Source organism: Salvia hispanica, chromosome 3, assembly GCF_023119035.1.
Source record: "Salvia hispanica cultivar TCC Black 2014 chromosome 3, UniMelb_Shisp_WGS_1.0, whole genome shotgun sequence".
In the NCBI taxonomy this organism is placed as follows: Eukaryota; Viridiplantae; Streptophyta; class Magnoliopsida; order Lamiales; family Lamiaceae; genus Salvia; species Salvia hispanica.
In genome coordinates this window covers 37,095,221-37,110,756 of record NC_062967.1, presented here as the reverse complement: position 1 = coordinate 37,110,756, position 15,536 = coordinate 37,095,221, and the positions used below count along the sequence as shown (strand labels likewise).

Below are 15,536 nucleotides of genomic sequence, written 5' to 3'. Positions count from 1 at the left end.
TACGAATCCTCAGACCTCAAAACCCCAGAATTCTATGTCTGCTTCAACGACATCGTCTCCAACGATTTCAACATCCTCTTCAATTCCCTCCCGCCCGACAGGAGCTACGAGGTTTGTGCAGTGCCCGGAGACTTCCACGGCCGCCTTCTCCCACCGTCGTCTGTCCACTTTGCGTACTCTTCTTGGGCGCTCCAATGGCTGTCGGAGGTGCCCAAGGCGGCAGAGGGCCTCAAGTCTTCAATTTGGAGCGGAGGAGAGGGAAAGGAGGTTTATGCAGCTTATTTGGGGCAGTTTGAGAGGGATATGGAATCATTCTTGAAGAGTAGGGCTGTAGAAATGGTAAAAGATGGGATTATGGCTCTTCTAATTCCGGCCTTGCCGGCATATTGGGACCCACAAAAAGAGTTTACGGTTGGAACGTTGGCCGACCTTCTCCGATCTTCCCTCCTCGACATGGCTAAAAAGGTCAAATCTATGCTTGACTTTTTTCGAAAAATATTACTCCCTCCGTCCTTTTGTAGCTGAGTCGTATTCCTTTTTGGATTATTTTATTGCAATTGAGTCATTTCCTTTTTTTGGTCAAAAGTATTTTACTCTCTCTTACTTTATTCTATTTTTTCTCTTTCTACATTATTCACCTTTTACTCAATTATTTAAAACATTTTTTCTTAAATCTCGTTTCTATAGAGGGACGGAGGGAATAGTAATTTTATTAGGGTTAATTATCAAAAAGCATAAATTTTGTTCATATTTTAAGTTTGGATTTCTTGTCAATTATTCTATGGTAAAAAAAATAGTTTCTATTAATAGATCAAACGTCATCATTTAGTTGAAGAATATGAAAATCATATTACATGTAATCGACTGGAAATTCTGGTGATAGGATAATTGTGAACAAATTTAGAATTCATTGTTTTTCTAGTTGGTTTTCAATGTCGCGGGACAAACGGTCAAACGTCATATTTTTCCTACAAATTTACCCTTTTTGTAATGAAATCAATCTTAACAGGGAAGATTGTGTAAAGCGAAGTCGGAGACTTTTAACTTTCCAGGCTATATTCCCACCCCAGAGGAGTTGATATCTATATTGCAAAAGAGTAATAGTTTCAGCATAGAAAGAATGGAGATTTTGAAGCCTGGGACATTGCTCACGGTTGATGGTCACGTGGCATTTTTTAGGGCAGTTAAACAAAATATGCTCACACATGAGTTTGGAGATGAAATCATCGATGAAACGTTCAACCTTTTGAAGAAGAAACTCCAAAGTTCACCTGCTTACGCAAATCCTTCTAATGATAGAACTGTTGTGGTTGTTGTTATTCTCAAGTGCAACGATGTTTAGTAAGTGGTCATGGTCGTTGTTTTGTTTATCATCAGAGATCACAATTAGATAAAGTGTTTCTGTTAAGAAAGATACTCCCTCCGTCCCCTAATAATTGTCCACTTTGGTTCCAGCACGGGTTTTGAGAAATGTAAAGGAAAGTGAGTTGAAAAGGTTAGTGGAATATGAGTGTCACTTTTATATATTAGTTTTAGAGTAAAGGCCAAATTGATCATGAACATATGCCCATTTTACGATTTTTAGGTCATAAACATTATCTTTTGAATTTTCGCATCTCAAACATTTCAACTCGGATCACAATCGGTCCAAAACTAACTTTTCCATCAAACTGTAACGGTCAACGTTTTAAATTATGATTACTAACTCCCTAATTATATCATTAATTATTTTAAAATTAAAAAAGTACTAGGGATCTGACTTTAATCCCACTCTAAAATCACCTAGTTATATCACTGAATTCCCACTCTCTCTCTGACTCAACTTATTTTAACACAAATAATACCCGCAAGTGTACGAGGCTAGTGTAGCAATTAGCAAGCAAGAATATCGTATTCCACAGAGACAAGATTGTATCAACTCAAGTACCACGAACAAATTTCGACTACTATCTAGACAATCCAAAGAGAAATGGTTTTGTTCTAACACTACTATAAGCATATAACAATTAAAAAGAAATTAAAAGTAACAAGAGGAAATAAACATAAGTGAAAAGATACCACAAAGAGGAGAGTAGAGTTTTGGATCCAATTACAATGGAATTGTCATGCGATTGTGTCACGACCGCACTTAGCTAAGGGTAGCAAGGTATGCTTACCGCGACAAGGGGGGGATTTAAAGAAGCGGGGAATTGAACATAACTTGAAATAATTGGAATAGCTTAAAAAAAATCGTAGTATCATCTCGAAAAAGTATAAACTCAAAAGAAGCAATAATCAGCGGAAGCATTCAGGGTAAAAGAAAATATGCCAGGTGTGAAGACATGACATATCCAGAAAGTTAAGACAAATTCTTCATCGGCTTTGCTCAACACCCACCCGCCCATCATCGGTCAACCTGCACATTTAAAAAAAATACATGTAGGGCTGAGTACTTGATATACTCAGTGAACACTTATCGAACTATGCTTTATATTAAAACTAGTTTTGTCAAGCCATCATTGAGTGAGCTCGGGATTTATCTTAAAAAGGCCCGAGTACACTATACTCTTTTCTTTTGTAAATTATGACTGGTCTGTCTATTTTCCTGTAGCATATACCATATCTGAACCTGTGTGAATCGGGAATGTGGCCACATTCCGAGTCACTGGACCGGCCAACTCAAAGGATGGCTGACGATCCCCTGGTGTACACTAATCCGAGTAAGGCTTGCGGCCCTACTGGGACCCGAATTCGATATGACTGTCCTAGTCTAGTAGGGAGACACCCCTTGCTAGACAAACAAACAGACATTGCTAAAAATAAAATATGGTCAGACAAAACATACTTAGAATTTAAATAACTAAAATCATACTTGAAAGCCCACATAATAATATAGGATAGAAAGCCCACCTCGTTAGCATAGTTTCCTTTAACTTAAAAAAACTCAGCTTTCCTTCGAATTAATTATTTCGAAAATTAAAACATGGTCTAGCATATTATCACAAAGTCCCCACAACTATTTATTTTGGTCCAAAGATATTCTAGTGCAACAAATAATTCTCGGCCCAAAGTAAATTTCTCAAATTACTCTAATATTCTGGCCCCCAATTCCCAAATTAAAATCCATAGCCCATCTTAAAATGATATTCCTTAGCCCAACTATTTTATTCCATTTAGCCAATCCTCTTTTCCCTAAAAGAAACCCAATTACAATTCAAAATAGAGCAGCCCACTTTCCCCACCATCGTCACCACCAAATTACTCTTATTCCTTCATCACACAAAAATTCCCAAATTCAAACTCCTCTCTCTCTATCCCTCTTTCTCTCAACTAAATCAAAATCCTTGAAAAGAAGACTCCATCTAATCCCTTCTTCTTGCTCTCCCCAACAAAAACGCAGCACCGCCACCACCGGACACGCACAGGCGGCGGCGCTGCCTCCCCTCAGCAAACTCCCATCTCTCTCTTTCTCTAATTCTCGCTGCCGGAAACCCATTCGATTTAGAGCCCCGTCGGAAGTCATCTCTGGACCGGTTGCTGCCGTGCAGGCGCAGGTGTCGCCGTTCGAGGCACCATCGGCGCTGCAACTGTTCTCAAGAAATTGGAGTTGACTTGGTTTCAATAGGTTGAACTTATTTCGATGTTTGCACAAAAATCTCATGAATTAACTACTGTGAATGATGAAAAGGTATGCCATGGAAATAAAAACATAGATACGGGAACTGACAGAAATTATACCCTGTTGTTGGGAGAAAAGATTTTGCAACCGTATAAAAACACTTGTAGAGCTCACTGTCTCTACTTTTTTTTTTTTTCTAACCCTTATTTTCTTCTCTCAGAATTTGGATTTGGATGTGGTGAAAGCTATTGTGGGGAATGATAATATGATATACTCCCTCTGTCCCAATAGAAATGAAACGTTTTTCTATTTGGATTGTCCTATTAAAAATGAAACGTTTCTTAAAATACAAATAATTTTATTTACTTTTTCCTCAATCTTATCTTATTCTCTCTTCTTGAACTCACAAAATAACACTACATAAAATCCTGTACCGAAAAACAAACGTTTCATATTTATTGGGACGGAGGGAGTATGTGTTACTAGATATTTTAAGGCGGTGGAGAGAAATTGGCAGATTTTGCAGAGGACGCGTGGAGTTGGGGAGTTGGCATATTGGAAACTCTATTGGGCTGCCAACAGAAATAAAGAGGGCATGGAGATGGGTTCTCCCAATAGTGGTTTTAAAAGAAAGTTTGGGCTAAAATAAATGGTTGATAGGCCCAAAACCTAGATGTCAATTTTCTTAATTTCCATTTCTTCTATTTTGGAGACGTAGGCAGGATTGGCAAATCGTGCAGATTGGGTCGTTATCGGGTCAACTCAATAAGGCCAAACTCGAACCCAACCTGTTAAGGAAACTCCAAACCTGAACACGAATCCAACCCGCCACCTTCAAACTCGGACACGACCTGAACACGATAACGACACGAACTGCTTTGGGTTGACCCGACACGATAACAACACGATATCGGCCTGAATACGATACCGGCACTAACCACTTTAGGTTGACCCGACACGATAACAACACGATATACAAAATTAGGGTATTTTACTATTTTTGTCATTTTCTATCATTTGCAAAAGTTAAAGGAATTTACCTATTTTAGTTATAGCATTAATTTCACATTATAGCCTCTAATGTTGATTAAAATTTGAACATGCTTTCAGCTAGAATTCAAAAACAAAAATGCTTATATAATTTTAACAAAAATGTTTTATTATATTTAGAAAAATATTTTACATCATATTTTTTTCTAGTTTTACCAAAAAAATTTGAAACAAGTTAAAAGAACTAAAGAAGTAAAAAGAACAAAACAAAAGAGTGAAAATACTAATAATTAAATTAAATTTATTAAATCAAAATAAAAAGAATATAATAGTAATAAATTATATTATTAAATTATTGGTAGATTAGTTTTGCTATTACATAATATCTGAATTACGTTTTGTATCTATAAGTATAAACTTATTTTTCATAAATTTATTCAAATTATCCTTTTATTCTAAATACTAATTGATTTAGTACTATTTTTCATTTGGATCTCTCACGTAGATTGTATTTTATTTCATTTCATTTCTTTCAACTACTTTAATTTTTGTAATTTGAAGTATAATTTGAAGCTTGTAATTTCAAATATTTTCTATATATTATAACATATGGAGAAATATGCAAAGTAGAGTCATTACTGGTCATTTAATATTATTATCCAAGATTACATGAATGAAGACATAATTATATATTTTGTATATAATAACTAATACTCTTGAAGATTGTGTCACAGGCCTAGGTGGACGTTGAGAGCAACAACCTTCTATCGTCGAACTAGCTCTTATGTATCATTTGATGCACTATAAAATATATAAGATAATTAATCATAAATTAATTTTATAATATGGGTCTAAAATTTATTGTGGTTTATCATAATATTTAAATATATCAATTTATATAGCAGTCATATAATTAAAGGATGTGTTACAACTTACACATTGGGTTCCACATGTTGTTATCCTCATACCATCTCTATTATGATATTATTACGCACTATGAAAATAATTATAAAAGTAATATTAAAATAATACAGTAAATGAAAGATTGAAAATATTGTGATTTATCATATAGCAACAATAATTTTTCATGATCTTATCAATTTATGCAGCAAGTGCTATACATTTGAATGTTGCATTACTATTATATGTGTTGAGTCCAACAATGTCTCATTATTGAATGACCCATATTATATTGTTAATAATTTTAGATAGAATAATCAACCAATATGTATAATATTATTTTCAAAATTAAAAGTTAGAAACTAATGATAAAATATCAATGGTTTCAAAAATAATATGATAGAATTTCCAAACAAAAGAGTGTTTTCCTAATTTATACTTTGTAAAAAAAAATAATTTATTTATCTTTATATCATTGTGATAGTTTAAATAAAATGAATAAAAAATTATTCCATTATTACTCCATTAAAATATTATGGATAGTTATTCTTTCTAAACTTTTATCTTTTAATAAGGTACAACAATACAAATGAATAATGAAAAATTATAAATAAGGTCAAATTAGTCACAAAAATATGTAATTAATGATGCTATCTAATCAAAATAAATTAATATTATCCTTTTTAAAATTTGAAGGGCATTTTGTGTATATAATTTTTGTAAATTCAACTTTACTCAAAATAAAAATAAAAATATTAATTTTTAACGGGTTACCCGCATCCAACCCGCATCCGACCCGAATTTTTCCTATTCATAGTGGGTCGACCCTATAATGACCCGCATCCAATAAGATTTAATCCAAACCCAATAATTTCGTGCGGATTCGTGTCGGATTATCGTGTCGTGTCAAAAATTGCCAGCCCTAGATGTAGGGATGTTCACATATGTAAACTTATGTCTTGGTTCTTCTTTTCTTCCTTTTTTTTTCATTCCTATCTTTCAGTTTGGTTGAGGAAACGATATATTAATACGCAAAGGGAACTTGGGATTCTAGATAATATTCTACTAAACGTTTGAAATTTATATGTAAAAAAAAAAAAACACAACTAAAGGATATAGGAAAAGTCGGGGCATTACAGATTGATTCAACAACTTCGATTACCCATTTTATGTCTCTAGGATTACTAGGAAAGTCGCTAGTCTAGGTTGAGCCCCCTCGCGAGTGTACTCACCCTGTTGATTAACCCTTAATATTGAAGTCTCCTTCTAATATGTTTAGATTAACTCCAAAGAACAAAAGACCCAAGCCCTCACTAAGGTTCCCCTCTCTCGAGTGTAGATTTTCAAAGTGATGCTCACTCTTTTATCAAACCTAGATAGGTATCTCTCGATTACAACTATAAAGGTAAACAAACTCAATTGGTAGCTAAGCAATTGAATTGAAACGGCACAAGAATGAACAAAGAAATCACAAGAGCTAAGTAATCGAAAGAAGTCATTGAATTAATCACAAACACCCATTGTAGTTTTCACCAAAACTCCACAATAAAATTAGCTACTCATGTTCTTCATGAAAACCAAAACAATGGATTTAATCAAATACATCAAAGAAAGCAAATAAATACTCATGTGGAATGATTCTATGGATTAGAGACTCCAATCTCTCGATTTGTAGTCTTCAATCTTCAAATCGGTCTTCAAAGTGTTCTTGGGGAAGTGTGGAGTGTGTGGTAGGTGGTGGAATGTAGAATGATGAACCCTAGGCATTCTTCCTTTTAATCCCCCATCAAAAATCGCGTTTTTGGCATAAAAATACACTAGAATAGTGTACCGGGTCGGGTGGAATTCTAAAGAGTAAAATTCACCAGGCCGGGTGGTCATTTTGGACCAATTTCTGACTCTTTTCGCGTAGAAACACCGTACCCGGCCGGGTGGTTAATTCACCCGACCGCGTGAAATTTTCTGGAACGCGCAGTGCTCTTATAACGACCATAACTTCTTCTACCTAATTCCGATTGAGGCGTGCGAGATACTCACGCGAAGCTCTTTCGAAGACGAAGAGATTGATATGCATTAGGGGCTGATTGGACTTAAAAATCTCCAGTTAATATTGTCTTAAACCAAGGCTGTTGCACATCCACATATTTTGTACCTTTTTCTCCACATTTTTAACAAAATGGTCAACATACCAACATAATAGAAAAGTGGATATAAATATGCCCAATAATAGACAAAATATGATCAAATTCATACAAAACCATCCTTTAAAACCATGTAAAATTCAAGTATGTCACTCTCCCACACTGTTTCAAAATTTCACCTTTCCCCCCTCCCACTTCCCCTCTTTTGATTCTCAATTTCTGCCCTCTCCACTCTCCCACATCAAAATGCATCCCTCCTCCTCCTCCTAACCTCAATCACACCCGCCGCGGCCAAATCCACCATCGAGCCCTACTCCAACTCCGCCTCCTGCCCCGCCCTCGTCGGCTACACCCTCTATATCGACCTCAAAGTCTTCGAAGTGGCATCCGAAAATCATTTTCTATTTCAAAATAATTAATGATATAATTAGGGAGTTAGTAATCATATTTAACGGCTTAAGTTGGTCAAAATCAGGATTAAAAATGTTGACCGTTACAATTTGACGGAAAAGTTAGTTTCGGACCGATTGTGATCGACTTAAAATGTTTGGGATGCAAAAATTCAAAAGATAATATCTAGGACCAAAATCGTAAAATTGACATATATTCAGGACCTATTTTGGCATTTACTCTTAGTTTTATAATAAAATGTGAGTGGAATGAGTTAGTGGAATGTGGTACATATTGCCATTTTATGCTAAAAAGTGAAAGTGGACAATTAATAGGCGACAGATGAGTATATTCTTTCCTTTTTTTTCTTCTTAGAGCATCCACAATGGTCGACGAGCGACCGGCTAGCCGACTCCTGGCGCTGGCCGGTCCGCTCGCCGAACCATTGTAAGCGGCTAGCATGGAATCGGCTAGAGAATCGGCGAGCGCTCGCCGATTCCCGGGCGCTAGCCGAAGCGCTCGCCGATCCGCTCGCCGCCATTGCGCGGTATGGGGCCAACATTTTCAGGCGGCGTTTTAGGATGCACAACATGATAGTTGAAGATAAAGGTGTACAACTGACTAGTTGGGCCAATGATGATGAAGCCGATCCAAGCCACGGCGTGGCCACCCCCAAGGTATGAAGGGGGTACCTCACGACGAAATCGGCCGCCTTCAGGCACATGCCGACATGCGCCAAGTGGATGCTCATATTCAACTCTAAAAGGATTTAATTGAAAAGTTATGGGCGCGGAGGACTGTACGGCGATAGTTTTTTTTGTTTTATGTATTTTTTATTATTATGTAAATTTTTTTAATAAATGTACTTTTTGATTATTTTAATGAAATTAATGAAATTTCCCTTACATGTGTCATAAATTTAATTCTGTATTTTGTGTTTAATTCCGTAAATTTAATTGTTTTTTAATTTTGATTGTTGTGGCTAGCCTATGGCTAGCCTATTGCTTGTCCTGGTGATATGGCAGGAGGAATTTTAATGCTGATAATGTGGCAGGAGGAGTTTGTGGCAAGCCTATAGCTAGCCTAAAGCCATTATGGATGTTCTTAGAATCCATTCAGTTATCAGTATTGCCCATGACTAAAAGCCATATTTATTCTTATATCTTATTCAGTTGTATTTTCTCTCAAAAAGTTAGCACGTGACCGTGTATCCTGGCTCGTCTTGAAAGTGCTAACATTACATTGTATCGCACAGTTATTTGCTCCAACCCCACCCTACTGACTAATTTACAAAATAAAGTTTATTTTGGTTTATCACATTGTATAATAGTGGACACCTTCATACAAATATATACATGAAACATTAAATTAGAAAGAATAAATCAAGTCCTTGAGTCTAATGAAGCCCATATATCCAATTCATATTTTACAAGTTTCATAAAAATTTGTAACTTTAAAAACACATTACAATTGTAGATTAAAATTAGTAACGGGCATCTAGTCGAGTTATATAGAAATTAAATTAGCAACCTATAGCATACTAGCAACTTGGGGCATACTATAAAATTTTGTTTCTTATGCAAATAGTAGTCAATAAATTTATTAATATAGAAAATAATATTATCTAAAATTCTTGTTGTTATGATTATAGTTATATATAGATATTTTTCTAAAAGCTGAGGAATGATAACTTCAAGTGATCCGAGTCCAATTAGTGATATAATGATATAGTCGAGTTATTCAATATTCCAGATTTGTGAGTATTTTCTTCAATGAGACAAATTTGCGAATCGGTGGGAGAAGAATAGATGAATGATCTGTTAATTATACATACTAAGTGAAACTTTTTTGAAAATAAAAATGAGATTATTCTTCGATCACATCAAGACATGGTGATTCATCGGAAATGATTATCATTTAACACGTCTCATTAGATTTGTATTGACATTATATGAAAAATTGAATATTTTAATACTATTATGTTTTTAAATTTCAGCATTGCCTTATTTAACTGTTAGATTCCGTCATTGGGACAACGGCACCACTGTGCTTACAACTCGATTGCTCCAAATCGTGCACAAAACCACGCTGCCCAGGCTGCCCAGTTTCGACAGTTGAACGTCATGCTTCCGCCCATAAAAAATAGTTCAATTTGTGGATGGCACGGATTTTATGAGAAATTGGCAAATTAAGAGAGAAAAAAAGAATAAATAGGTAAAGTTAGAAAGATAGATTGAAAATTGAATAAAATATTGAGAGAGGAGAAAAAGTATGTAAAATATGAGATACTATAAATTTCCTCTTTTTGAAACGAGATTATTTTTTGTGGACATCCAAAAATGACAAAATAAGACTATTTTTCATGAATGGAGGAAATATTAATAGGTCGGCTGATAAACCAACTTAGACTTGGGCATTAATTAATACTCCATCTGTCCTACTTTAGGAGTCCCAGTTTACCATTTTTGGGCGTCCCACTTTAAGAGTCCCGGTTGAAATATTCCATAAATGGTATTAGACCCGACATTCCACTAACCTTTTTCCTCACACATTTTATTATAAAACTAATATAAAATAGTACGACCCACATTTCACAATCTTTTTTCACCAACTTTCCTTTACATTTCTTAAAACCCATGCCGAACTCAACCGAGACTCCTTCAAGGAAAAAGCTTGTGAGTCCTCCATACAATACGGACATGCATGGTGCCCAGATGTACTCCATCCTGATAACATTGAATATGCGGGGAAGTCGCTGATAGTCCTCATCAGTGCTGCACGCAACTGGAAGTTTTGTTTTCTGGATATATCGTATGCTGGAATTCCTTCAGCCCATAAATCGTTGAGCTCTGCAATCAAGGGTTGTAGAAATAAATCAATTTTGTGTTTTGGACTCTTCGGACCTGGCACGATCACAGTGAGAAACATGTATGGATCTTTCATGCACATCCACGACGGCAAATTGTATGGAGTTAAAATTACCGGCCATAATGAGTATTGTGAACCACGTTGGCCGAATGGCTGAAATCCATCTGTGCTAAGTGTCAACTTGACATTTCTTGATTCATAAGAAAATCAGGGATGTGTCTTGTCGAATGTTTTCCAGTCTATAGAATCAGCTGGATGGCGCATCTCTCCTGGAGTCTGGGCGTGCCATCGCATGGATTGAGCTGTAACTTCAGACGCATACAATCGTCTTAATCTTGGGCCCAGAGGAAAATAGTACATCTTCTTGAATGGACTCCTGCCATTATCCTTGAATCTAGCCTGACCACAAACTTTGTATTCAGTCATATTCTCGTCTTCCCTCCAATAGATCATGCATCCTTTCTTGCAACAATGTAACTTCAGATGTCGCATATCTAAAGTCTGCATTTGTTTCTTGCACTTGTAGAAACTGTTAGGCATACGATTTGGCTTTGGCAAACGCTCCTCCATAAACTGACACAATTCGTCAACAGCTCGCAAAGACGTTCGATGTTCAGACTTCATAGTCATTATTCGAGCATTTGTTGACAGCTCAGAATAATCACACCCCTCCCACAAATCAGACTTAGACGCTTCTAACAAATTATAGAACTGTTGCGACTCATTGAATGGGGGCTTTGGCATGTATGTAGGCGGAACATACTGCCAATGCTCATGAGCACCTGAATGTCCCCACGCATCGTGCACCATATGCTGGTACGGATTCAATGGTGGATCACAATGCATGGATTCTATTTGTCTTGAGCTGGACGACGCTTCAATAGTGAAATCTCCAATCATAATAATTTTTAGTAAACCCCATTTTCACAAGATGCTCCTTCACCATGTCCATATGAAGAAAATTTTTATTATCACATCGTGCACATGGACACCTAATATTCGAACCATCCATTCTAGAGGGATGTTGCACTCTCTTCCCGGAATTTGATTCATTTTACTATCTATCATACAAAAACAATATAAATCAAATAAAGTACAATAATACTTTGAATTATTTAGCCCACAAATTAAAAGAATATTTATCAAATAAAAGTTTTACCTTTTAATAATTGGAAAATGCCAAGCTGGGCCGACCACGGGTAGCGGAAACACCTCCAAATCGCAGAAATCTTAGGCAAGAAACAATATAAATCAAATCAAGTGTAATAATACTTTGAATTATTTAGCCCACAAATAAGAATAACTAACAATTCAAGTATCATAATATAGATCAAATCGAGTAGACCAATATTTTGAATTATTAAGCCCACAAATTTAGAAAAACATCTAACAAATCAAGTACTCCCTCCGTCCCATAAAAGTTGAGTCGTATTCCTTTTTAGTCCGTCCCAACAAAGTTGAGTCATTTCCTTTTTTAACTAAAGACAAAACATCTAATCACTCTTACTTTATTCCATCATTTACTTTACTCTCTTTTATCTTTCCTACTTTTTTCATCTCTCCTATTTATTTAATATAAATTCTTAATCTCCGTGCCCAAAAGTTTTGTCTCAACTTTTATGGAACGGAGGGAGTATAATAATATTGTGAATTATTTAGCCCACAAATTTAAAAGAATATCTAACAAATCAAGTATATAATAATTTAGCCTACACATTTAGAAGAAAAGCTAAAAAATCAAATATGATAATATTTTGGTTTATTTAGCCCACAAATTTAGAGGAATAGCTAACAAATCATGTATAATAATTTAGTCCACACCTTTAAAGAATATCTAACAAATCAAGTATAATAATTTAGCCCACAACTTTAGAAGAATAACTAGCAAATCAAAGTTTTACCTTTCAATAATTGAAAAATATCAAAATTCGATGAGTTTGCTTCCCCACATCTCTCTACCCCTAACTTTCAATGATTGGAAAATATCAAAATTTGATGAGCTTGTTTCCCCATATATCTCTCTTCTCCCAACTTTTATGTAAGTAGATCTGGCAAAAATTTTTGCTACGAGTGGAGGCTTGGTTCGACAGTCGATGGCAGAAGGGATGGAATCATACGGTGATAACAAATATGGGGAAAGGTAACAAATGAGAAACAAGAAAGTAGATCTGGATAAGAATTAAAGTTTGCGAGCACCTATTTCTGCTCACTAATTTGCTAGCAACTATTATTGCTCACTAATTTGCGAGCACATGTATATTTTGCGAGAGAAATTGGTAAGAATATAATTTCGAGCACACTCACGTGCTCGCAAAATGGAAAAAATTCTACTTAGTTGTCATGTCGCAATCACCCTTTGCTCGCAAACTTTCGAGCACTATAGGTGTGCTCGCAAAATCCCTCATTTTATTCCAGCTGGCAAAATATGGGTGTAAATGGATGTTGTTTTTGTTTATGCTGGCTATTCTGCTCGCAAACTATCGAGCACTATAGGTATGGTCGCAAACAGGCGCTTTTTTTTGTAGTGTATATATTCATAATGTTGTTCATATATGCCAGCCAAATAAAAAAATTTGTGGTATTAAACAGTTCCACATGGAAACAATCTGTCAAAATTAGATATTATACTACTTGATCACGTATAATATACGTGGCACATGGATTCCATCATAACTCTACAAATAATTGTTTTTCTTGAGAAAAAGCAAGGTGCCAATTCTGACCTAAAAGATTCGAATAATATTTTCGATAAAAAAAGATATGTGACACAAAAAAACGACGAAGAATCAACTTAAAATAGTTAGACATTCTTGTTATATGCGTGCCTCGTGATATATCAAATCTCCATTAAAATATTTGGAATTTTTTGTTTCAAAGTTTTCAATTCTCTATACATAGAGATGTATGATTCACTCTTTCTCTACATAGTTTTTCTTCATGGATTCTTCCAAAGATAGTCAACATTTTTCCATGAATGGTGGCGATGGAGTTCATAGCTATGTCAAAAACTCATCCTACCAGGTATACATCTATTACTATTATAATTAAATTATTGCATTCATATTCTATAATTTTACATGATTGCTCATACACAAATTAAAGAGAGGAGTATTGGAAACTGCAAATGCAATCATCGAAGAAGAAATAGCCACAAAATTAGAGATTTCAACTAATAGCTTCTGCATTGCCGACTTCGGGTGCTCAACCGGAAGCAACTCTTTTCCGGTCATGCACACAATCATCGAAGCCGTCAAACAGAAATACGAATCCTCATACCTCAAAACCCCAGAGTTCTACGTCTACTTCAATGACATCGTCTCCAACGATTTCAACACCCTCTTCAGTTCCCTCCCGCCCAATAGGAGTTACGAGGTTTTAGCAGTGCCCGGAGACTTCCACCGCCGCCTTCTCCCGCCGTTGTCCATCCACTTTGCGTACTCTGCTTGGTCTCTCCACTGGCTGTCGGAGGTGCCCAAGGCGGCAGAGGGCCTCAAATCTTTGATTTGGAGCGGAGGAGAGAATGAGGAGGTTTATGCAGCTTATTTGGGGCAATTTGAGAAGGATTTGGAATCATTCTTGAAGTGTAGGGCTGTGGAAATGGTGAAAGGTGGGATTATGGCTCTTCTAATTCCTGCACTACCTGCCTATTGGGACCCACAAAAAGAGTATACGGTTGGGACACTGGCCGACCTTCTCAGATCTTCCCTCCTCGACATGGCCAAAAAGGTCAAATCTATGTCTTTCACTTTTTATTTGAAACCATAAATATTATTCGAAATATCATAAATAGATGTCACTGCAAATCTAAAATTCATGGTTGAAAAATATGAACAATATATTAAATGTAAGTGACCAGAAATTTTTATTATAGATAATTGTGAAGAAATTTAATATTCATGGTTTTTCAAGTTGATTGTGATTGTCAAAGTTGCGGGATGAACAACAACATGTTTTTCCTAGAAATTTACCCTTTTTTCATATGTAATAAAACCAATTTTAACAGGGAAGATTAAGTAAGGCGAGGTCGGAGACTTTTAACTTTCCATGCTACACTCCCACCCCAGAAGAGTTGAGAGCCATATTGCAAAAGAGCAATAATTTCAACATAGAAAAAATGGAGATTTTAAAGACGAGGACATTGCTCACTATTGATGGCCATGTGGCATTTTTTAGGGCAGTTAAACAAAATATGCTTATGCATGAGTTTGGAGACGAAATCATCGACGAAACGTTCGACCTTTTGAAGAAGAAACTCCAAAATTCAGTAGCTTACGCAAATCCTTCTAATGATAGAACTATTGTGGTGGTTGTTATTCTCAAGCGCAACGATGTTTAGTGTGGTCACGGTTGTTGTTTTGTTGGTCTCAGATCACAATCAAATAAAGTGTTCTATTAAGTGAAATATTTTTCTTTACTTTTTTTTCTTTTTAGGCTCAAATATAGAATTTATTAATATGGAAGCCAAAGAGCCCATAACAGTTCAAGGATACTTAAATACTCAGTTGCTCTACCTTTCAAGTTCATAAGAGCTTGTAAGAGTTGTACAATCTCATGCCGAACTAATTGACATCTTAACAGTAGACTTAAATCTGATTGGCAAGTATAAAGAAAATTTAAATCTAGTTTTAGGATAACTAGGTGGGAAAAGG

At 35.7% G+C, this 15,536-nt stretch overlaps 2 protein-coding genes across 2 annotated transcripts in view; both read left to right on the top strand.

Annotated features, from left to right (window-relative positions):
- The window catches only part of LOC125210046 (loganic acid O-methyltransferase-like), a 51,364-nt gene extending 49,835 nt beyond the window's left edge, over window positions 1-1,529 (top strand). Inside the window, exon 3 of the mRNA XM_048109620.1 lies at window positions 1,010-1,529. Coding sequence (XP_047965577.1) covers window positions 1,010-1,342 — 333 coding nt within the window. The 3' untranslated portion in view covers window positions 1,343-1,529. The remainder of the gene's footprint in view (window positions 1-1,009) is intronic.
- LOC125212189 (loganic acid O-methyltransferase-like) overlaps window positions 1-15,283 on the top strand; it is a 51,072-nt gene extending 35,789 nt beyond the window's left edge. The window contains exons 2-4 of the mRNA XM_048112285.1: window positions 13,822-13,908; window positions 13,990-14,613; window positions 14,891-15,283. Coding sequence (XP_047968242.1) covers window positions 13,825-13,908; window positions 13,990-14,613; window positions 14,891-15,223 — 1,041 coding nt within the window. The 5' untranslated portion in view covers window positions 13,822-13,824 and the 3' untranslated portion in view covers window positions 15,224-15,283. The remainder of the gene's footprint in view (window positions 1-13,821; window positions 13,909-13,989; window positions 14,614-14,890) is intronic.
- Window positions 15,284-15,536: the final 253 nt, after the last annotated feature.